This window comes from Peromyscus eremicus, chromosome 20, assembly GCF_949786415.1.
Source record: "Peromyscus eremicus chromosome 20, PerEre_H2_v1, whole genome shotgun sequence".
In the NCBI taxonomy this organism is placed as follows: Eukaryota; Metazoa; Chordata; class Mammalia; order Rodentia; family Cricetidae; genus Peromyscus; species Peromyscus eremicus.
This window is the reverse complement of record NC_081436.1, coordinates 55151808-55168976: the sequence shown is the minus strand read 5'-3', so window position 1 is coordinate 55168976 and position 17169 is coordinate 55151808. Positions and strand designations below refer to the sequence as shown.

General features: G+C 42.5%; 1 protein-coding gene across 1 annotated transcript; it reads right to left on the bottom strand.

Annotated features, from left to right (window-relative positions):
* Positions 1-4964: 4964 nt before the first annotated feature.
* Sybu (syntabulin) lies at positions 4965-16858 on the bottom strand. The gene is made up of 4 exons (XM_059247789.1): positions 16386-16858; positions 10412-10615; positions 8427-8576; positions 4965-6777 (listed from the first exon to the last, which is right to left on the bottom strand). The coding sequence occupies exons 1-4, from the start codon at positions 16685-16687 to the stop codon at positions 5676-5678; spliced, it is 1758 nt and encodes a 585-aa protein (XP_059103772.1). The 5' UTR covers positions 16688-16858; the 3' UTR covers positions 4965-5675.
* Positions 16859-17169: the final 311 nt, after the last annotated feature.

The following is a 17169-nucleotide window of genomic DNA, read 5'->3' as shown; positions in this document are numbered from 1 at the left end:
TCTTTTTATAGGAAAATTGAGTCCATTGCTATTAAGGGATATTAATGACCAGTAACTGTTAATTCCTGTTATTTTTTGGTGGTAGTGTTGTGTGTTTTCCTTCATTGGTATTTGTTGGTGTGGGATTATCTATATTGCCTGTGTTTTCATGGGTGCATCTAACTTCCTTTGGTTGGATTTTTCCTTCTAGTTTTCTGTAGGGCTGGATTTGTGGATAGGTATTGTTTAAAATCTGGTTTTATCATGGAATATTTTGTTTACTCCATCTATGATGATTGTGAATTTTGTTTGTATAATAGTCTCGGCTGGCACTCATGGTCTGTTAGTGTCTGCATAATGTCTATCCAGGACCTTCTGGCTTTCAGAGTCTCCATTGAGAAGTCAGGTGTTATTCTGATGGCTCTACCTTTATATATTACTTGGCCTTTCCCCTTTGCAGCTCTTAATTTTTTTTTATTCTGTATGTTTAGTGGATTGATTATTATATGGCCAGAGGACTTCTTTTTTGGATCCAGTCTATTTGGTGTTCTGTAAGCTTCTTGTATCTTCATAGATATTTCCTTCTTTAGGTTGGGAAAGCTTTCTTCTATGATCTTGTTGAATATATTCTCCTTGCCTTTGAGTTGGTATTCTTCTCCTTCTTCTATCCCTATTATTTTTAGGTTTGGTCTTTTCATGATGTCCCAAATTTCCTGGATGTTTTGTGTTTTGACTTTGTTGGCTTTGGTGTTTTCTTTGACTGGTGAATCTATTTCCTCGCCGGGCGGTGGTGGCGCACGCCTTTAATCCCAGCACTCGGGAGGCAGAGCCAGGTGGATCTCTGTGAGTTCGAGGCCACCCCGGGCTACCAAGTGAGTTCCAGGAAAAGGCGCAAAGCTACACAGAGAAACCCTGTCTCGAAAAACCAAAAAAAAAAAAAAAAAAAAAAAAAAAAAGTCCTCTATTTTATCTTCAATGCCAGAGATTCTCTCTCTTCTGTCTCTTGCATTCTGTTGGTTATGCTTGCATCTGTAGTTCCTGTTTGTTTACTCAGATTTTCCATTTACAGCGTTCCCTCGGTTTGTGTCTTTTTTATTGCCTCTATGTCAGTTTTCAAGTCTTGAACTGTTTCCTTCACCTGTTTGATTGTTTTTTTCATGGTTTTCTTTAAGGGATTAATTGATTTCTTCCAATTTTTTGTTTTTATTTTTCTTGATTTTTTTCAGAGGAATTTTTCATTTCCTCTTTAAAGATCTCTATTGTCTTCTTAAAGTCATTTTTAAAGTTGTTTTCTTCTGCTTCTTCTATGTTGGGATGTTCAGGTCTTGCTGATGTAGAACCACTAGGTTCTGGTGGTGCCATATTGCTCTTTATGTTGTTGAATGCATTCTTGCACTGGTGTCTACCCATCTCTTTCTCCAATCAGTGCCAATGTGTCTGTGTCTCAGGGAGCCACTCTTAGTCCAGTTGGCCTTCTTGGTTCAGTGAGAGCTGGTGGAGTCTGTGTCTCGGGGAGCAGTCACAGTCTTGGAGGATGGGTGGCTTTAGAGGATGGAGTGGTTCTTGTAGGTTACAGGGTCTGGTGGGATGGTGGTGGTGGTGAGGCCTGCCTGTAGGAGTCCTGCCTGCTGGCCTGCAACTGGGGCTCTTGGTCCAATTGATGAGTCCAAAGTTTCGTACCTAATTTATCTTTTATTATAACTAAGGAAAACTGTAAGTTTAACTATTATTCCACAGCAACTCCATCTCTCTATAGCTGAATAGATTCCCATTAAGTGTATGTATCACATTTTATTATCTCTTAGTTAAAAGGCATTTAGGTTGTTTCCATTTTCTAGCTGTTGTGAATCAGCAAAGTATCTGGTGGGGTAGGGTATGAAGTCCTTGTACATACACATCAAATCTGGTATGGCTTGTTTTCTAATTGGACTATTGAGGGATTTTTTTTATTCCATCTTCATACTGTTCTCTTCAATATTCATATCTTTTTTACTGCATTCAGTTTTCAGATCCTTAATTATGTTCATCATTCTCATCAGCTGTATTCTTGTGTTTTCATGAACATCATTTAGGAATTTATTCCTATCCTCTTTAAGTTTATGGAGGTATTTGTTTGTGTCTTCAATAAGTTCCATGAATTCTTTCATGTTTATGATGATTCTTTTAAATTCTGTGTCCTAGGTTTCATCTATATAATTCTCATTGGAGAACAGACATTTCTATAGTGGGCTTGGGGGGGCCTGTTGGCTTGGCCTTTCATATTATTTGTGTGTTTGTGATGTGACCTGGGCTTATGGACTTCTTTCATTGGTTGTGCGTCTGATGTGAGAATGTAACACACCTCAGATGGGGCTGCTGCAGGAGCAGTGTGGCCAGATCTAGGACTGGAAGTGTGGAGACAACACACATGGCTTGATGTGGTAGTTTGTAAGTAATTGCCCCCCCCCCCCATGGCATTACTTTGAGATTTAGCTTTGTTAGAGGAGGTTTGGCCTTGTTGGAGAAAGTGTGTCACTGTGGGGATGGGCTTTGAGGTCTCCTATGCTCAAGATATAGCTCAGTGTTTCAATCTACTTTCTGTTACCTGTGGAGCAAAGATGTAGAATTCTCAGCCCCTTTTCCAGCACCATGTCTGCCTGCACATTGCCATGTCCCACCATGATGAAAATGGGCTGAATTGTAAGCCACCCAATTAACCTTTTCCTATATAAGAGTTGCTGTGGTCATGGTGTCTCTTCACAGTAATAGAAACCCAAACTAAGACGCTTGGTTTTGAGGAAGCTTACTAGACAAGACCAGTAAAGGAGCTGAGCAATTGAACCATACCTAGGAATGTGGAGTTGGTGCAGGTGGAGGTGGTTGGGGGAACTCATCAGGCAAGGTGAGTGGTGTACATCTGCAGCTAGATCTGGGAATGTGGTCACGGCATGGACAGGCAAGATTCTGGTCTTCCATTCACTCTTTAAGCTGGCCCATTCTGGCTTCCATCCCTAAATCTCCCGTAAAGGTGAACTGATGAAGTCATTAAGACTTTGCTATCAAAGCCAGTGAATACATTCTTGTTTTCATATTATATATCTTCATAGAGTTTTAACACTATGCTCAAATCACTCTCTTTCTCCTCCATTCACCTAGTTTTCTTCATCTTTTGGGGAGCCTATTCTCTGGTTTTATCATTTCTTCATTCCTCACTTCTGTCTAAATGTGGGAGTAAGACAGGACTTAGTATTTGATCTTTCCCATTTCTTGGATAATTTCATGTTTTGTGTTTTTAAATACTGTGCAGAATCAAGGAGCTCAAATTTTATAAGTAGCTCTGGTAGCTCCTGGGATCATCGTAAGTATGTATACAGTTACTTACTTGGCATTTCCACATAGCTATTGTAATAGACATTGCATTTTTTTTCTTAGTCAAACATGATTCTCTTGAACTCTTCATTTTCAGCAAATGGTATTCATTGATATAGTATCTCAAGCTGGAAACCTTTGAGTTATCCTTAATTTCTTCCTTTTCCTTTTACCTTCCTTCCCTCTCACCTATTACTTATTTCTATGCTTATCAATTAATGTACTTAATCAATTTATGTACTTCCACAGTCAAATAGTCCATCTTCCATCCGCCCTGTGACAATAGAACTGTGCTTGGTCTCCTTTCTCATTCCTGCCCAACTACGATACACCCTATACCCAGCAGTTAGTTTTGAAAAATAAACATGCCATTGTTCTGCTTAAGTCCATTAATATTGTCTCATTGCATTGACAGGAAACCCAAACCACTATGATGGTTTATTTACCCCCATATGAACCAGATTCCCCTTTATTCCCTTCTCTCTACCATCCTGGCCTCTCCCCATGCTCCTAAAATATGGTAAATGCTTTTTTACTTTTGGAGTCTTCACATTAGTTCTCTTTTTCCTGCCTGCCTATTTGTGACCAACCGAGTAAAGTGGCTACCTGGCTTGTGACATCCCAGTAAGTGGCTATTGGATGAATTAGTATACAGTGATTTCTAGATCTATTATTCTTTTCTAAATTCTTGACACTTGTGCATGCGACAGAACACAGACTCCTGCCCCATTCACAGAGCTAAAATATCAATGGGAGATATGGGCAATAAGACATTAAAGGTATAAATACACAACTATGACAGTACATTATATTTAAAGTGCTATGAAGGAAAAGTTTTGGGGTGAAAGGCTATTTGCCAGATACCGCCATTTCTCTAGTAAGGTAGAAGAGGCATTTTCATTGCAGACATTTAAAACCCTGGCTTCTGAAGATGAACTTAGAAATCTTGAGCACTTTTGCCCTCTGAGGCTCTTTAGCTCCATTTGTAAAGTAGAATACCCACTTCACAAGGCTCATTAGAATCAACGAGTCACTGCCGATCTTTTCCGCCCCCCGCCCCCATGCTGTCACTGAAAAAGAAGGAGGACAGAGGATGGACAGTACTCCTGTAATCTCCCCAGGAGAGGGAGATTAGCTCTAGCTCTAGTCTCTAGCAAGCTTAAACAAAACCACCCACCTTTCCTGGAAAGAGTTAACACATGCCACTGACTATGTGTGTAAGCAAGTGCATGGCTTATTTAAGATAACCAGAGCTATTCTTATTTTAGAAATAATGCTTTTTATGGTAGGACATATTTACCTTCCTTTTTAAAGATTTTTTTTTTATTTTTAAGTGTGTGTGTGTGAGAGAGAGAGAGGAGAGGAAAGGTATTTTTTGAGTGTATACTAGTGTTTGGTAAGAAGGTGTTGTGAGCCACATGGGTGCTGGGAACAGAATTCAGGTTTTCCATGAGAATAGTTAAGTTCTGCTCTTAACCACTGGGCCATCTTTCTAGCCCTTCACCTTTCTTTAATAACCATTTTTCCTTTCTCATTTCTCTGATTAGTTACATTTTACAGAATATTGTTAATAGAGAATGATCTACTTATTTGGCCTTGTAAAGTGGTAAACTCACAATTATAGGAGGCATAAAGACTTAAATGGAAACACTAATTTTTATTTTCATGCTGAAGTGTGTGGATACAAACAATTTCCAATAAAACACTATATATAATAAGCAAAAAATAAGTTAGTACATTGTAACATTGTAAATTTACACAGTTCCATCCACTGACAGGTTTAAGAGCTAATGAGCCTTTTAAGACTTTGGAGCTACATTTAGTTAAAAAAAAAAAAATCCAAACACTCAAACCTTATCAACCTCAAGAAAGACAATAAAGAGCTATTCAAGTGTTCTTTGAACCAGTTACACAAATACATTTTTATTTTTGGTTACAGTCCCCTGCTATGCACAAGACCATTGGAATGCTGGAACAATTACACACTTTGAAACGGCACAAAGCGAAGCAAGGAGATAACATGCCAGCCTTGGGGAAGGCTGTGGTGAAAGTGCGAACTGCATTTTCTCTTCCTGAACCATGAGTATGAGAACGGGCACCTCAGACGACACGGCAGGGGCATAAGCATGCTTTCTACACCACTCTGGTGGGGACAGCTACCAGAACTAGGTTTCCATGCCTTGGAAGATTACCTCTGGTTTTCCGACAGTGACCGGGCTTCAACTGACTATAGTGCAAATCAAACAGCGAGGAGCAAAACGACAGAATAGAGACTTCCACTGACCCACCTGCTGTTGCTCTACCTGGCATAACACCACACGGACACATTGGCACACAGTAACGACTAATTAGGTTTTGATGTGGAAAGCTGTGCGGCGTAGGGAGTGTAGGGCCACCACACAGCAGCCCCGGAGCAAGGCTCCGATATTGTAGACAGGGTCTGTACCCCCTCTCTGAGTACTGAATGCCCACAGAACAGTGGGCACCACAGGGGCAGCCACGGCCAGTAGATCCACCAAGAAACTGCTGCTCCAGTACTGCCTCACGACGCCTCCCTGAGACAGCGAGAGGATGCTGTCCAACCTTTCTTCTGTGTAGGCTGCAAAATCTAGCTCTCTCATGAGGCGATTTGTACCGGCTTCCACAGCTGCCTTGCTGAATGGAATCTCCACGGGAGACAGAAGGATGGCTGAGTTGGGACTTCTTGGAGTTAAATCAACCATTAAGGCAGAGATGGATTCTGGGAAGCTTTCCATTGAGTCAGCTCCAGATTCATCTGGGGATGCTGAGCTTGTGGGACAGGAGTCCTGAAGCTTTAGCACGCTCTGAAGGAGCTCTGAGATGGCAGGGCTGAAGGGCACCACGTCGGTCTGCACGGCTTGCTCCACCACCAGACTGACCTCTTCCTGGCTCACCAAGGGGAGAGCCTTGAGGGCTTGTGGCCCTGGGGTAGAATGAACAAACTCCAGGTCATCAGATTCTGTGGCGGTGGCGGTCACCATCTCATCTAACATATCTGTGCCCTCGGCCATGCTGTCTCCCAACAGAAGCTCGCTGTCAGCACCTTCCTCTGTAACCTGTTCCTCCAGAGATAACCCATCTGCCATCTTGCCAAATGCAGTGCTCGGGGGTAAGCTTTTCTCTGGGGAATCACAGGAAAAGTCTAGGCACAGTTCATCCCTCAGGGAGCTATTGTGTGCCATCTCCATGCTTTGGAGTAGGGACTCTAACTTCTTGTTTTGGATGTTTATGTCCACGAAGTACTTCTGAATGCCTTTGTCTTTATCAGCCAAGTTGTTCCTCATGGTCTCAATGACCTGTTTGAGCTGTTTAATCTCCTTCCTGGCTTCCTTGAGTGCCAACTGGGCCTCCACTCTGTGGCACTCTTCTTCAATCCAGTCTTCCCTCATCCGTGTCAGCTGAGACTTGAGCTCCACGATCTCAGACTCCCTAGAGGAAAGGCAGGCAATGTTACAAGCAAAGGTAACCTTGAAATAGACAGCTCATGACTGACACCAGCCCAAAGTCCATGCTCTTCCACACGAAATACAGGCGTTAAAGCAGTTTCTGTTTCAGGATTTTTTTTTTTTTTTTTGGCAAGTATTAGCCATGGAACCTCCCCCTGTAATTATAAAACAGCTCAGCTAATAATAGTAACCAGAATCAGCATCAAAATAGCTGCCATTGTTTCCTATTTGAATACTTACTGTGGAGCAGGGATTGGACCAAGTACTTTACTAGTATTATCCTCTACTCAAAACTCAGTATTTGATGTTTTACTATTTGTTTCTTAGCCCACTTCTAACTCTGTAGCTTTCTCTTTCGTAATGTACATGAACAGCTGTAGAAGAAAAGTCCACATCACCGTTAATTATGGATTAAAGAAAAGCTGAGATGATCAATCATAGCCTTGTGTAACTGTCCTTACAGTCCAGTGATACTTGTTTGAAATCATAAAATGCTATATGTTCAAGAAGAGCTTTGTAAAAGTTGCATAGTCTGTCCTGCCTCAGAAAAGAGCATAGTTAACCTGTTATACACTGAGGTGACTCTCTGAGATGCCCTACCATTCATAATAACCTATTTTAAAACCTTTTCCAAGAAATTCTTACAAAGAATTTCTTCAAAGTCAGTGCAAATGTATATCCTCATGGTGTGAATACCAAGACCAAGCAGTCCGTATCTTCATGTATCTAAGAGCTATTTTACCAAGTTTTCCTGCTTTTCTATGCCTTCTCTTACAAGAGTTCAAAGATCCCCCTGGATTTTTCATAAATCACAGTAGTCTACCTGGAGGTGAGCTTGGCTCTCAAGTCCCTTTCAATCAGGTAAAGAATCAAACTAAAAAGGAAGATGAAAACTCGCTGCCTGTACTGTCTGTCTATGCTTTACCAGTCAAGCTCACTGGTTCTTCATTATATCCTGTGGCAGCAGAGGAGGAGAACAGAGCAGGTCAGTTCCCAGAGAATGCAAATGCTACTTCACTAAGGACCTAGCTCCCTAGTTACAGCTAGTACGTCTGGCAGTCACCTTGTCTCAAGAAATTCCAAGAGGAAACTATGAAGCAGAAAATATGGCTCGCTCCCAACATGTCAACAGTTTTTTTTTTTTTTTCTGATGTGATAAGATCTACACACAGGCTGGTTTTTGTTTTTGTTGCTTTTTTTCCCCCTTAAGCCTTAACGACAGTCCAAGAATAACGAAGCACTTCCTTCAGCATGGAAATAGCTGGCAGGAGTCTCAGCACACACAACTATCCACTCTCTCCAGAGATTATCGGGGCTTGATGGGGCCAATGTGACCTGTTCTACTGGAAGTAGAAGATTGTTCCTGCAAGTGTTTCTGCCATTTAAAAATAGTCATGTACACACCCAATTCTTCATGGGGAAGCTGAGCACACCCAGGAGATAGGGTATCCTCTAACCTACCAGCTTCTGCAAAAAAACCGGGGCACAAACAATCATGAAATGAATCTGAAGACTGAAAATGTTAATAGAACTGTTTTCTTTTTCATTCTTCTGTGTAGTCTTGGCTCCTATGTCACTTTCTGAAAAGATGGGACTGTGCTAAGCCTTGAGGGGTAGACAATCCAGATTTACCTCTCATGAAGTCGGCGCTCAGACTCCTTCAGCTTGGTCCTCAGGTGCCTCACGGTGACCTCCTTCTGCTGTAGAGGAGTCAAATATTGTTCTGGATTTGGGGGTTTGACACCGTGATTTTCTCCACAAGACATATATCTTCCAGACCTCCTGAAATAGTTCAAGCAGAGTAATAAGATGTTAATCCTCTTTTCCCTGTTTCCTTTTCTTTGGAAAGAAAAGGATGGTAATATATTGGATGTTTACACACACCCCTTTCAAATTGGGAGGTAATTAAGACATAATGAGCATAGAGCCTCTGTGATGGGATTAATGCCCTTATCAGAGATGCTAACTACTGGGAAGATGAAAGAAACGAAGAGTAAATATGATCTGAGTGTATGATATGCATGTATAAAAGTCTTGATGAAAACGTTATTTCACACCATTAATAATATGTGCCAAGACAAGTGAAAAGAACTCTAGAGAGCTCCCTAGATCACTTTCTTCTTTGTGAAGATTCAAGAAAGAGGAGTCTCCAACACTTAAGTGAGCCTTCCCCGGAACTTGACTGTTTTTTCATCATTTCGGACTCAACCCCCAGAATTGAATGAACACCTCACTTGTCTTTGTGTTTGGAGTCACCTGGTCTCTGGCACTCTGCTCTAACAGTTCGAACAGACAAGAACTGACAGAGTGGAATAGCATCAGAGTGTTGGAGTTGTGAGTCACAGAGCAGATAACTGTGTCGGAAGATGAACTATGACACACCAGCCTGCCCTAGGGCTGTTGGTTATATGGAAGACTGAGGTATATGTGTGTTTGTGGAAGGATGGGGCAGCACAAGAAGGGTTTCAAAGGCTTAGGATTGATTTCATATGAAATAGTGCATGCTTGTTATCTAGGGCCTTGGCTATCAGTTCAGATTAACGGCTAGTAACATTAGTGGGGTGGGGAGGTGGGGGGACCAGGAGGGAAGAGTGAGACAAGATGACCTAACTTTCCTCACAATTTGCCCCTGCCTGAAGATCTTGCTTATTATTACTTGAATTCAAATTGTTCTGAAGTCAGTAGCAGTGTGAATGTGCTGATGTGGTGGGAATGGAAAGTTCCGTGTTCAGAGGGAACAAGGCCACTCCACTCTTACCAGTGTGCTTTGTGGAGAAGCACTCAGTGTTCTGCAAACACAGTCCAGCTGGAATCTTGGCCCTCCTCAGGCCTGGCTAAGCCTGGGCATCTAGGCTGTACGAGAGCTGACTAATGAGAATAGGGATGCTGGGGAGGAATAGGGCTGTGGAGGGCTGCCAGGCTCTCCTCTAACTCTGGACTCAGTCCAAGCTCCCATGCTGCTTGCCCCTGTGCCTACACTCTGCTCAATATGGCCCATGTTCAGTTCCCAACCCTCCAAGCCCTCCTCTTCTCCATCCCCTCTGGATACGCCACCCCTTCCTCCTCCTGCCCACCTCTTTCCACCAACTATTAACGCCCCCACTCACTGTTTAGATATCACGTCAAGTTTTATTTTGGTAGTGTGGCCTCTCTGATTGCCCTGTTCCACTGCCCCACCTCTTACATATTCATATAGCAACAGATAGTTGCAGAATAATCTAAATTTGTTTTTGTATTAGAATCCTTCTTCTTTGGGCAGAGCCTAGGGTCACTTTCATTCGCCTCTCTGTTCTTGGTGTTGAGCACAGACCCTGCTACTCATTTAATGAACGAGTGAACACAAGCACAACTCCTCCCTGTGCCCAGGAAATGAGAATAGCTCCCAGCTACTGTGCCGTTTCCCCTCCCTAATTGGAAGGTCCAGTGTTGTTTCAGCTTGTGGTTTGTGTCTTTCTGCATCAGCCCTGAAAGGATTAGCTAACTGTGAGAAAGAAGAGAAGTGTCTTATTACAGATAAAAGTAGGGAATCAAGAGTTATATATAATTTTTCCCATCTTCAGAAAAGTTCCAAACTGGACAAATTAAAAAGCGTCCGTTCAGTGGCCAATGGGACTCACCTCATAACTGGACTACAGTCACTTCCTTTGTAGGAGCCGGAGTTGCTGCTACTTGGAGAAGAAGGGGCGTAGCTAGGGTGGATGTTACTGGGACTCAATGGATTCCTGCACAGAATAGACACAAGATCCTTTTCCCTTGGGGATGGTGGGCTGCTGCCAGACTTGTGGGATGATGCTCCATTGCTCCGCCCATGGGGACCTCGGCTGAAAGAAGAGCATTACAGATGCTTATCAGAGTCCTTGTGGCTGGAGAGATGCTCAGGTGTTCCCTTGCTCCTTCCTCCAGCTGCTTGCTGCAGAGGAAATGTGACTCCTAGAGTTGACTGGGACATTGTGGTCACTTATGTGGTCCTTATGAGCAACATTTTTTTAAAACCTACTTAATATTTGCTCTCTTTTTATCATGAACACAAGGAACTACTCCCTCGGCTGTTACTTTAAACAGTTTCTATTTGGTCTTGCTCCCTCTTATAGGAGGCTGATGCCTTTCTAGTGAGCAGGTGGAACACTATTGCCCTCCTCCAAGACTTTCAGGACTTTCCCATTGTCTCCAGAGTAAAGGCTAGACTTCTTAAAATGGCTGGCAGGTCCAATTCATCATTTCTTCCAACCTATCCTACCATTCCTAAATACACCAATATTCCAAATGATTTAGCTTCCTGAATAATCTATACTTGTGTTCACCTTTATATTTTGAACCTATATATTTTTTTGCCATCTAGCATGATTGCTGGATGAATTAACTGGGTGTGAGACCTGGCACTATCATTTACTAAAAATTTAGGAAAGCTACTTTATGCACACACACACACACACACACACACACACACACACACCACACCGCACATACCACACACACAGGCACATCACACATAACACATACAAACATCCCGCCTTCCTTGTAGAGTTGGTTTGAAAATCTAGCCTGGTGTGGTACACCCCTGTACCACCAGGAGGTAGATCAGGAGCTTAAGGTCATCTTTGACTATAGAACAAGTTTTAGGCTAATCTACATATTAGGATACCTGTGTTTAAAAAAGGAAAGCCAAATTGAAAAGGTATGTAACTTTCTTCCAGAAGCTTCGTGCACCTCTGCTCTAGGCTGGTACTACAGGATCAGCTTGTTTAGATTCTTCCTGTTAATCTAGTTCCAGAGATTTTGATATCCAGTAGAGTTGGAAAGCATCCAGAGAATGCTGAAATTACTTAAACAGGATAACATGTTCCATCAGGAGTTTTGCTGGGTATTACAGGAAAATCAAGAAGAACATTCTTTTCATACATCAGCACTGCTTCCTGAGAACCTCTTGTATCTGCAGCTTGAAGTCTGGCCCTGTCCCACTGATGCATTTCAGGGAGGAACGTGTGTAAGAGTGAGTGTTAGTGGGACTGAGGGCTCAATGCCTGTAATCACTTATTCAAATTCAAATGCAATCTCAACTTGCTGTCAACCAAGCACATTGCACATTAAGGAGCCCACCAAATTCTAAACTTACAAGTTCCTTCCTCTTGAAATCATCCAAATCGACTCGCTCTCCTTTTCACAAAGAAGGAGACATTTTATATGGAACAGATGGGCTGATGGCTTAGTGACAAGCCGACTTTAGCAGCCCAAGGGCGGGAAGAACTTCATGAGTAGCTGAAAGGAACATGTACTCTGGCTTGGGTTTTCTTCTCCTATGCTTCACTTCTAAGCCTGGCACTGGCTATTGTATTTCCCAATGTGACTAAAAGAAAATATGGAGGGTTAACCCTTGCAAGTGATGAGAGAATATAAAGAATTACCTATAACTTTGACACAGGGAATTTTATTCTGTATTAACCATACCTTAGAGCAGTGGTCCTCAACCTTCCTAATGCTGCGACACTTTAATACAGTTTCTCATGTTGTGGTGACCCCTAACCGTAAAATTATTTCATTACTCCTTCATAGCTGTACTTTTGCTGCTGTTATGAATTATAATATAAATATCTGATATGCAGGATATCTGATGTGCAACTCCCAAAGGGGTTATGACCCACAGGTTGAGAACTGCTGCCTTAAGGCCTTCTGTGACACTGGTGCTGCTCCAGATACTTTGTGAACACTTGACCCTGATCCTGTCAGACAGACGCAATCACTGCTTCCCATTTACCTATACTCACTGAGGCTCAGGGAAAATAAATAGTCCAAGAGTGTATAGCTGATCTGGGATTCAAAGCTGGAAAATTTAAAACTTAATAGTAATGTCTCCCACTTTATAGAAAGGGAATACATTGCTTTGGTCCTGTAAACAATTTTATCAGGTTCTCATTCAGATATAGTTATTGTTTGGACAATCCACTTGGGCATTTACCCATTCACCTTGCAACAAAGTGCTGAGGTATATGATCCATGACAAGCATTAAATTAGGTGGTTTCATGAAAACTTACCTACCACATAGAAGAACGCAAAGACTCATCAAGCTACAAAACATTACTCAAGTCTTATAAAACATATAATCATATGTGTTCATATGTGTTTCAGGACACACATTTTATAATGCCTTAAGAGCTAATTTTCAAAAACGAAACTTATGTTTAAAACTATCACTTTTTCTCCTTTCATTTATTTCAGTTCAAATGTTAACCAATATGGACATAAGCATCATCAATTATTTTCATCATTTTCAAAGGAGAAGCTGGAGTTCCTTGTTTGTCCTGGCCATGGAGCTTCTCCACCATTCTTTGTTCTAGCAGGCAAGAACAATGTAATACACAGAAAAGAGAAAATTTGTCACCCTGCACCCTTTCTGAATACTTGAACAGCGTAATGTAAAAGAACATATAGAAACCTCGCAGGAGCCCAAGGGATCTCTGTTTGCTAGCCACAGGCCCTTCATTTCACCACCACCATCCCACTATTTCTTCTTCTTCATCATCGTCATCGTTGTTACTATCTTCATTCCCTGCTGTCATTGTTTTGGACTTAACTCTATTACTGTCAACATCCCAAGTTCATATGTTGAGACCCTAATCCCCAAGACTTGAGAATGTGACATTTGGAGACAAGGACTTTAGAGAGGTAATTAAGTTAAAAGTAGGCAGTTGTGCTGGGCCCTTATTTAATTTAACCAATATACATATAATAAGGGAGAATTTGGACATAGATGTGTATAGAGAGATGATGATGTAAGGATACTGGGGGGTCAGGCATCTATCTCCAAGCCAAGCAGACAGGCTCAGAAGAAACCTACCTACCAGACCTTGATCTGAAAGTCCCCAAAGTGGCAAGTAAGTGTCCGGTGTTGCTCAGGCCTGCTGCTCTGTGGCACTTTGCTTTGTAGTTCACTAGTTATTATGTTCATTTTCTTTTATGAATACACCCCTCCCACTTTTAGTCAAGGTCTGGACTCTTGTGATGTGGTTACCTACATCAGCTCACTTAACTCAGTGATGTTATGGTCATTTCTGTTTTCCTGAATAGAAAATGAACCTAGAGTCATACACCTAATAAAAAATGGTGTATTTGATGTCAATGGCAATTGCCCATTAACCTCACTCGTATTTCTATCATTTCTAGACAGATTAATGTTTCAGTTAAAAAAGAGACTTCCTCAGAAATATCATCAGCATTGGATAATAATTTAGTTGATTTGTAAGTCTCTAAAGCTTTGCTTTAGAAATAGCCTGTCAAAAATTTTTTCAACAATTCCACATTTCCTTCACATCCCAACACTTTCATTGAATGTTCCTGCTACAGCAGGAAGCAACTAGTTAAACATTTGACTCTCCTACACAGTCTGGGATGGGTAACCAGTCCACTTACAGCTGCCCTTAATGCTTGGTTCTGTTGAACACAAAGATTACATTAAAAGCCTAAGATATTCCATCACTGAATTTACTGATGGCTCTCTGTGCCTAGGTCAGGGAAAGAAATGAGGAGTCAATCTCAATTTCCAAATACTAATTATTTGGCTATGAAAGATTCTGGTGTGGGACTAGAGAGATGGCTCAATGGTAAAGAGAAATTATTGCTCTTGCAGGTGGCCTGGGTTCAGTCCCTAGCACCCACACCAGGCAGCTCAAACTGCTGGAAACTCCAGTTGCAAGGCATGACACCTGCACCTACATACATAGAAATAAGAAAAAACAAAAACAAAAACAAAAACTAGCCGGGCGGTGGTGGCACATGCCTTTAATCCCAGCACTCGGGAGGCAGAGCCTGGTAGATCTCTGTAAATTCGAAGCAAGCCTGGTCTACACAGCGAGATCCAGGACAGGCTCCAAAGCTACACAGAGAAACCTTGTCTCAAAAAACAAAACAAAACAAAACAACCCCCCAAACCAAAACAATTCTGCTACATTTGATTTGTACTAATTGTATTATATTTACTACATCAATTTTTGATCACTTTTCAAAAAAAAAAAATCCTAAGTTTCAGACTAGAATGTTTTCTCTAAGATCTCCATGTCGTTGACATCTTGAAATGTAACTACAGACTCAAGTTCATTTGAAATGCTCAATAAAATGGCCTTTTTTTTCCCCTGGCTCATTTTCTTTGATACCATTCACCATGGGGATGTGCTTACTTCTCAGGGGAGGATTTGTCTCATCTATAATGCAAATGTTTACATCCCTCCCCTCTGATCCCAGAGGCACTTTATAACCCAAGCATAGAGGGGGCTGGACAGAGCAATAGCGCTTATTTACTATGGGTTCTACTTTTTTTCTCATGGTTTAGTCTGGATTTACTTTTAACATGAAGCTGTGCACTGGAGGCATCTTAGTCCCGTTTATAAACATCAGTCAAACCTTCTGTTCACTCAAGAGAAATAGGAAATGTTTGCACAGGGTTCCAGAGCTGTAAGCCTGTGGAAATGGAAATGATCTTGAAAAACATATACTATTAATACTTAGAATAACTTTTGAATGCAATGGCCCGGGACAGTGATGTGACAATAAAGTCAGAAGACATTCTCCAGGTGGTGGTGGAGCTCACTTTATCCCTGAGGTGTGCTGGAACTAGCCCATCAAAAATGTATCACATGCCTTATTACACTATTTTCCCTGTGTCATTTAAAAAAATTATATAATACACCCATGTATTATCTTTTGTACATTACTAGAATAATTATGGCTTTCACTGAGTTCTGTTTACTGCCTTACAGTAGATGCTCAATGAGTACCTATTGAGGAATAATGACACTGTTCATGGGTAGAAAATCCTGGGCTTAGAACTCCTCTCACTAAATGTGAGCATTAGCATGTTTTTCCCATAATCCTCTGCCCCCGATTCAACTATTGTTAACAGTAAAGCATTTACTATGCCTACCACATGTCGAGCACTGCGCTAACCAGAAACCCTCTGAAGTAGGTATCATGATAACTCTTTTTTGCAGATGAGAAGCGAAGTATACAGAAATGAAACCCCTTATTCAGGGCCATGCAGTCTGTAGAGGGTGGTAGTAGGGTAAGGCCAAGACAGCCTGACTCCAGAGGGCACACATCCAGCTGTGTTGCTTGGCTGCCTCTGGCAGTGGTGGCTACCCACACCTATTCATTCTCTCTCTCTCTCTCTCTCTCTCTCTCTCTCTCTCTCTCTCTCTCTCTCTCTCTCATTTCTTCCTAAGTAAATGTCTCTTTCATAGAAGGGAAGGTAGTCTTTGCCGGTGGCTAGAAAATGATAGGGGGTCGTGAGGGGCAGGCAGGGGGCAGAGCTTACTTTCCCATTGCACACACAGGTGAGTGGAGGAAAGAGCAGGGGATGGAGGGAGGAGGGCAGAGGGCCCAGGTCTGACTGAGAGACAGCTGGGGGCAGGGAGGACAGGGCTAAGTCACATGAGGACAGTAGGTGAAGCAAGGAAGGAGCAGCCGCAGATCACTGTGGAATACCTAACAATCAACCTCACAGCTAGTAACGACCTCAGAATCCAGGTGGTTCCACAGAAACCCGTGGACAGGAAGTCACCAGCACAAAGCTTCGTAATTACAGAGCGGGAGTCAGTGCCTACTTGCGTGAGAAAGAGGCTCGCTTGTTTCCTGCAGTGGACATGTGGACCTCAGGAGCCGAGATGCTGCCTGTGCTGCTCGAGGAGCTGAAGTCTGCTTCACTGCCTGAAAAACAACAGGAGAGAGAGAGAGAGAGAGAGAAGAGTGAAGGAAGTGAGCCAAGAAGAGGCAGCCTTGCCTCCCAGGTCCCAGCTTCCCCCGAGCTGCATGCGCTACACCCTCCAAGTGCCAACATTCCAGAGCTTCCAAAAACTGTGTGCTTTCCTCCGGGCCAACAAGAGAAAGCACAAGACACCGTATTCATAAACAGGCTAGAACAGAAGGCCAGGCAGATGGTTTCTCCAAGAGCCAATCTCCAGCAGACGATAAACAGTGTGGCCCAAGCAGGGCAAGGAATTCCCAACCCTCCCTGGGCCGCTCTCACCGACAGCTCACACCACCCAAAGAGTAAGCAAAAGGCAGGCCACTGATCAGGGCGAAAGTAGTTTTCCCCAGAAGTTTATCTTGGAGTCCTTGCAGTCAGCTCCTGATCGTTGAACTTGGCACCTCTGGTCTGGAGTCAGCCAGTGAGAAGCAGTCCAGAGGACCTCTGGCTCCAGGCGTGTCTTGAACCAACACGGCCTGATTAGACACGACTTTCAAAGACAGCAGTGTCGGTGTATGTATATACTTAGGGACAGAACCTTAACCCAAACAGAAAATCAACACTTCCATGCAGAGTGACCGCCGGAATGGCATCTGTGAGTGAGACAGAAATTGGGGGTTGAGCTTTGAGGTGAGGCTGTT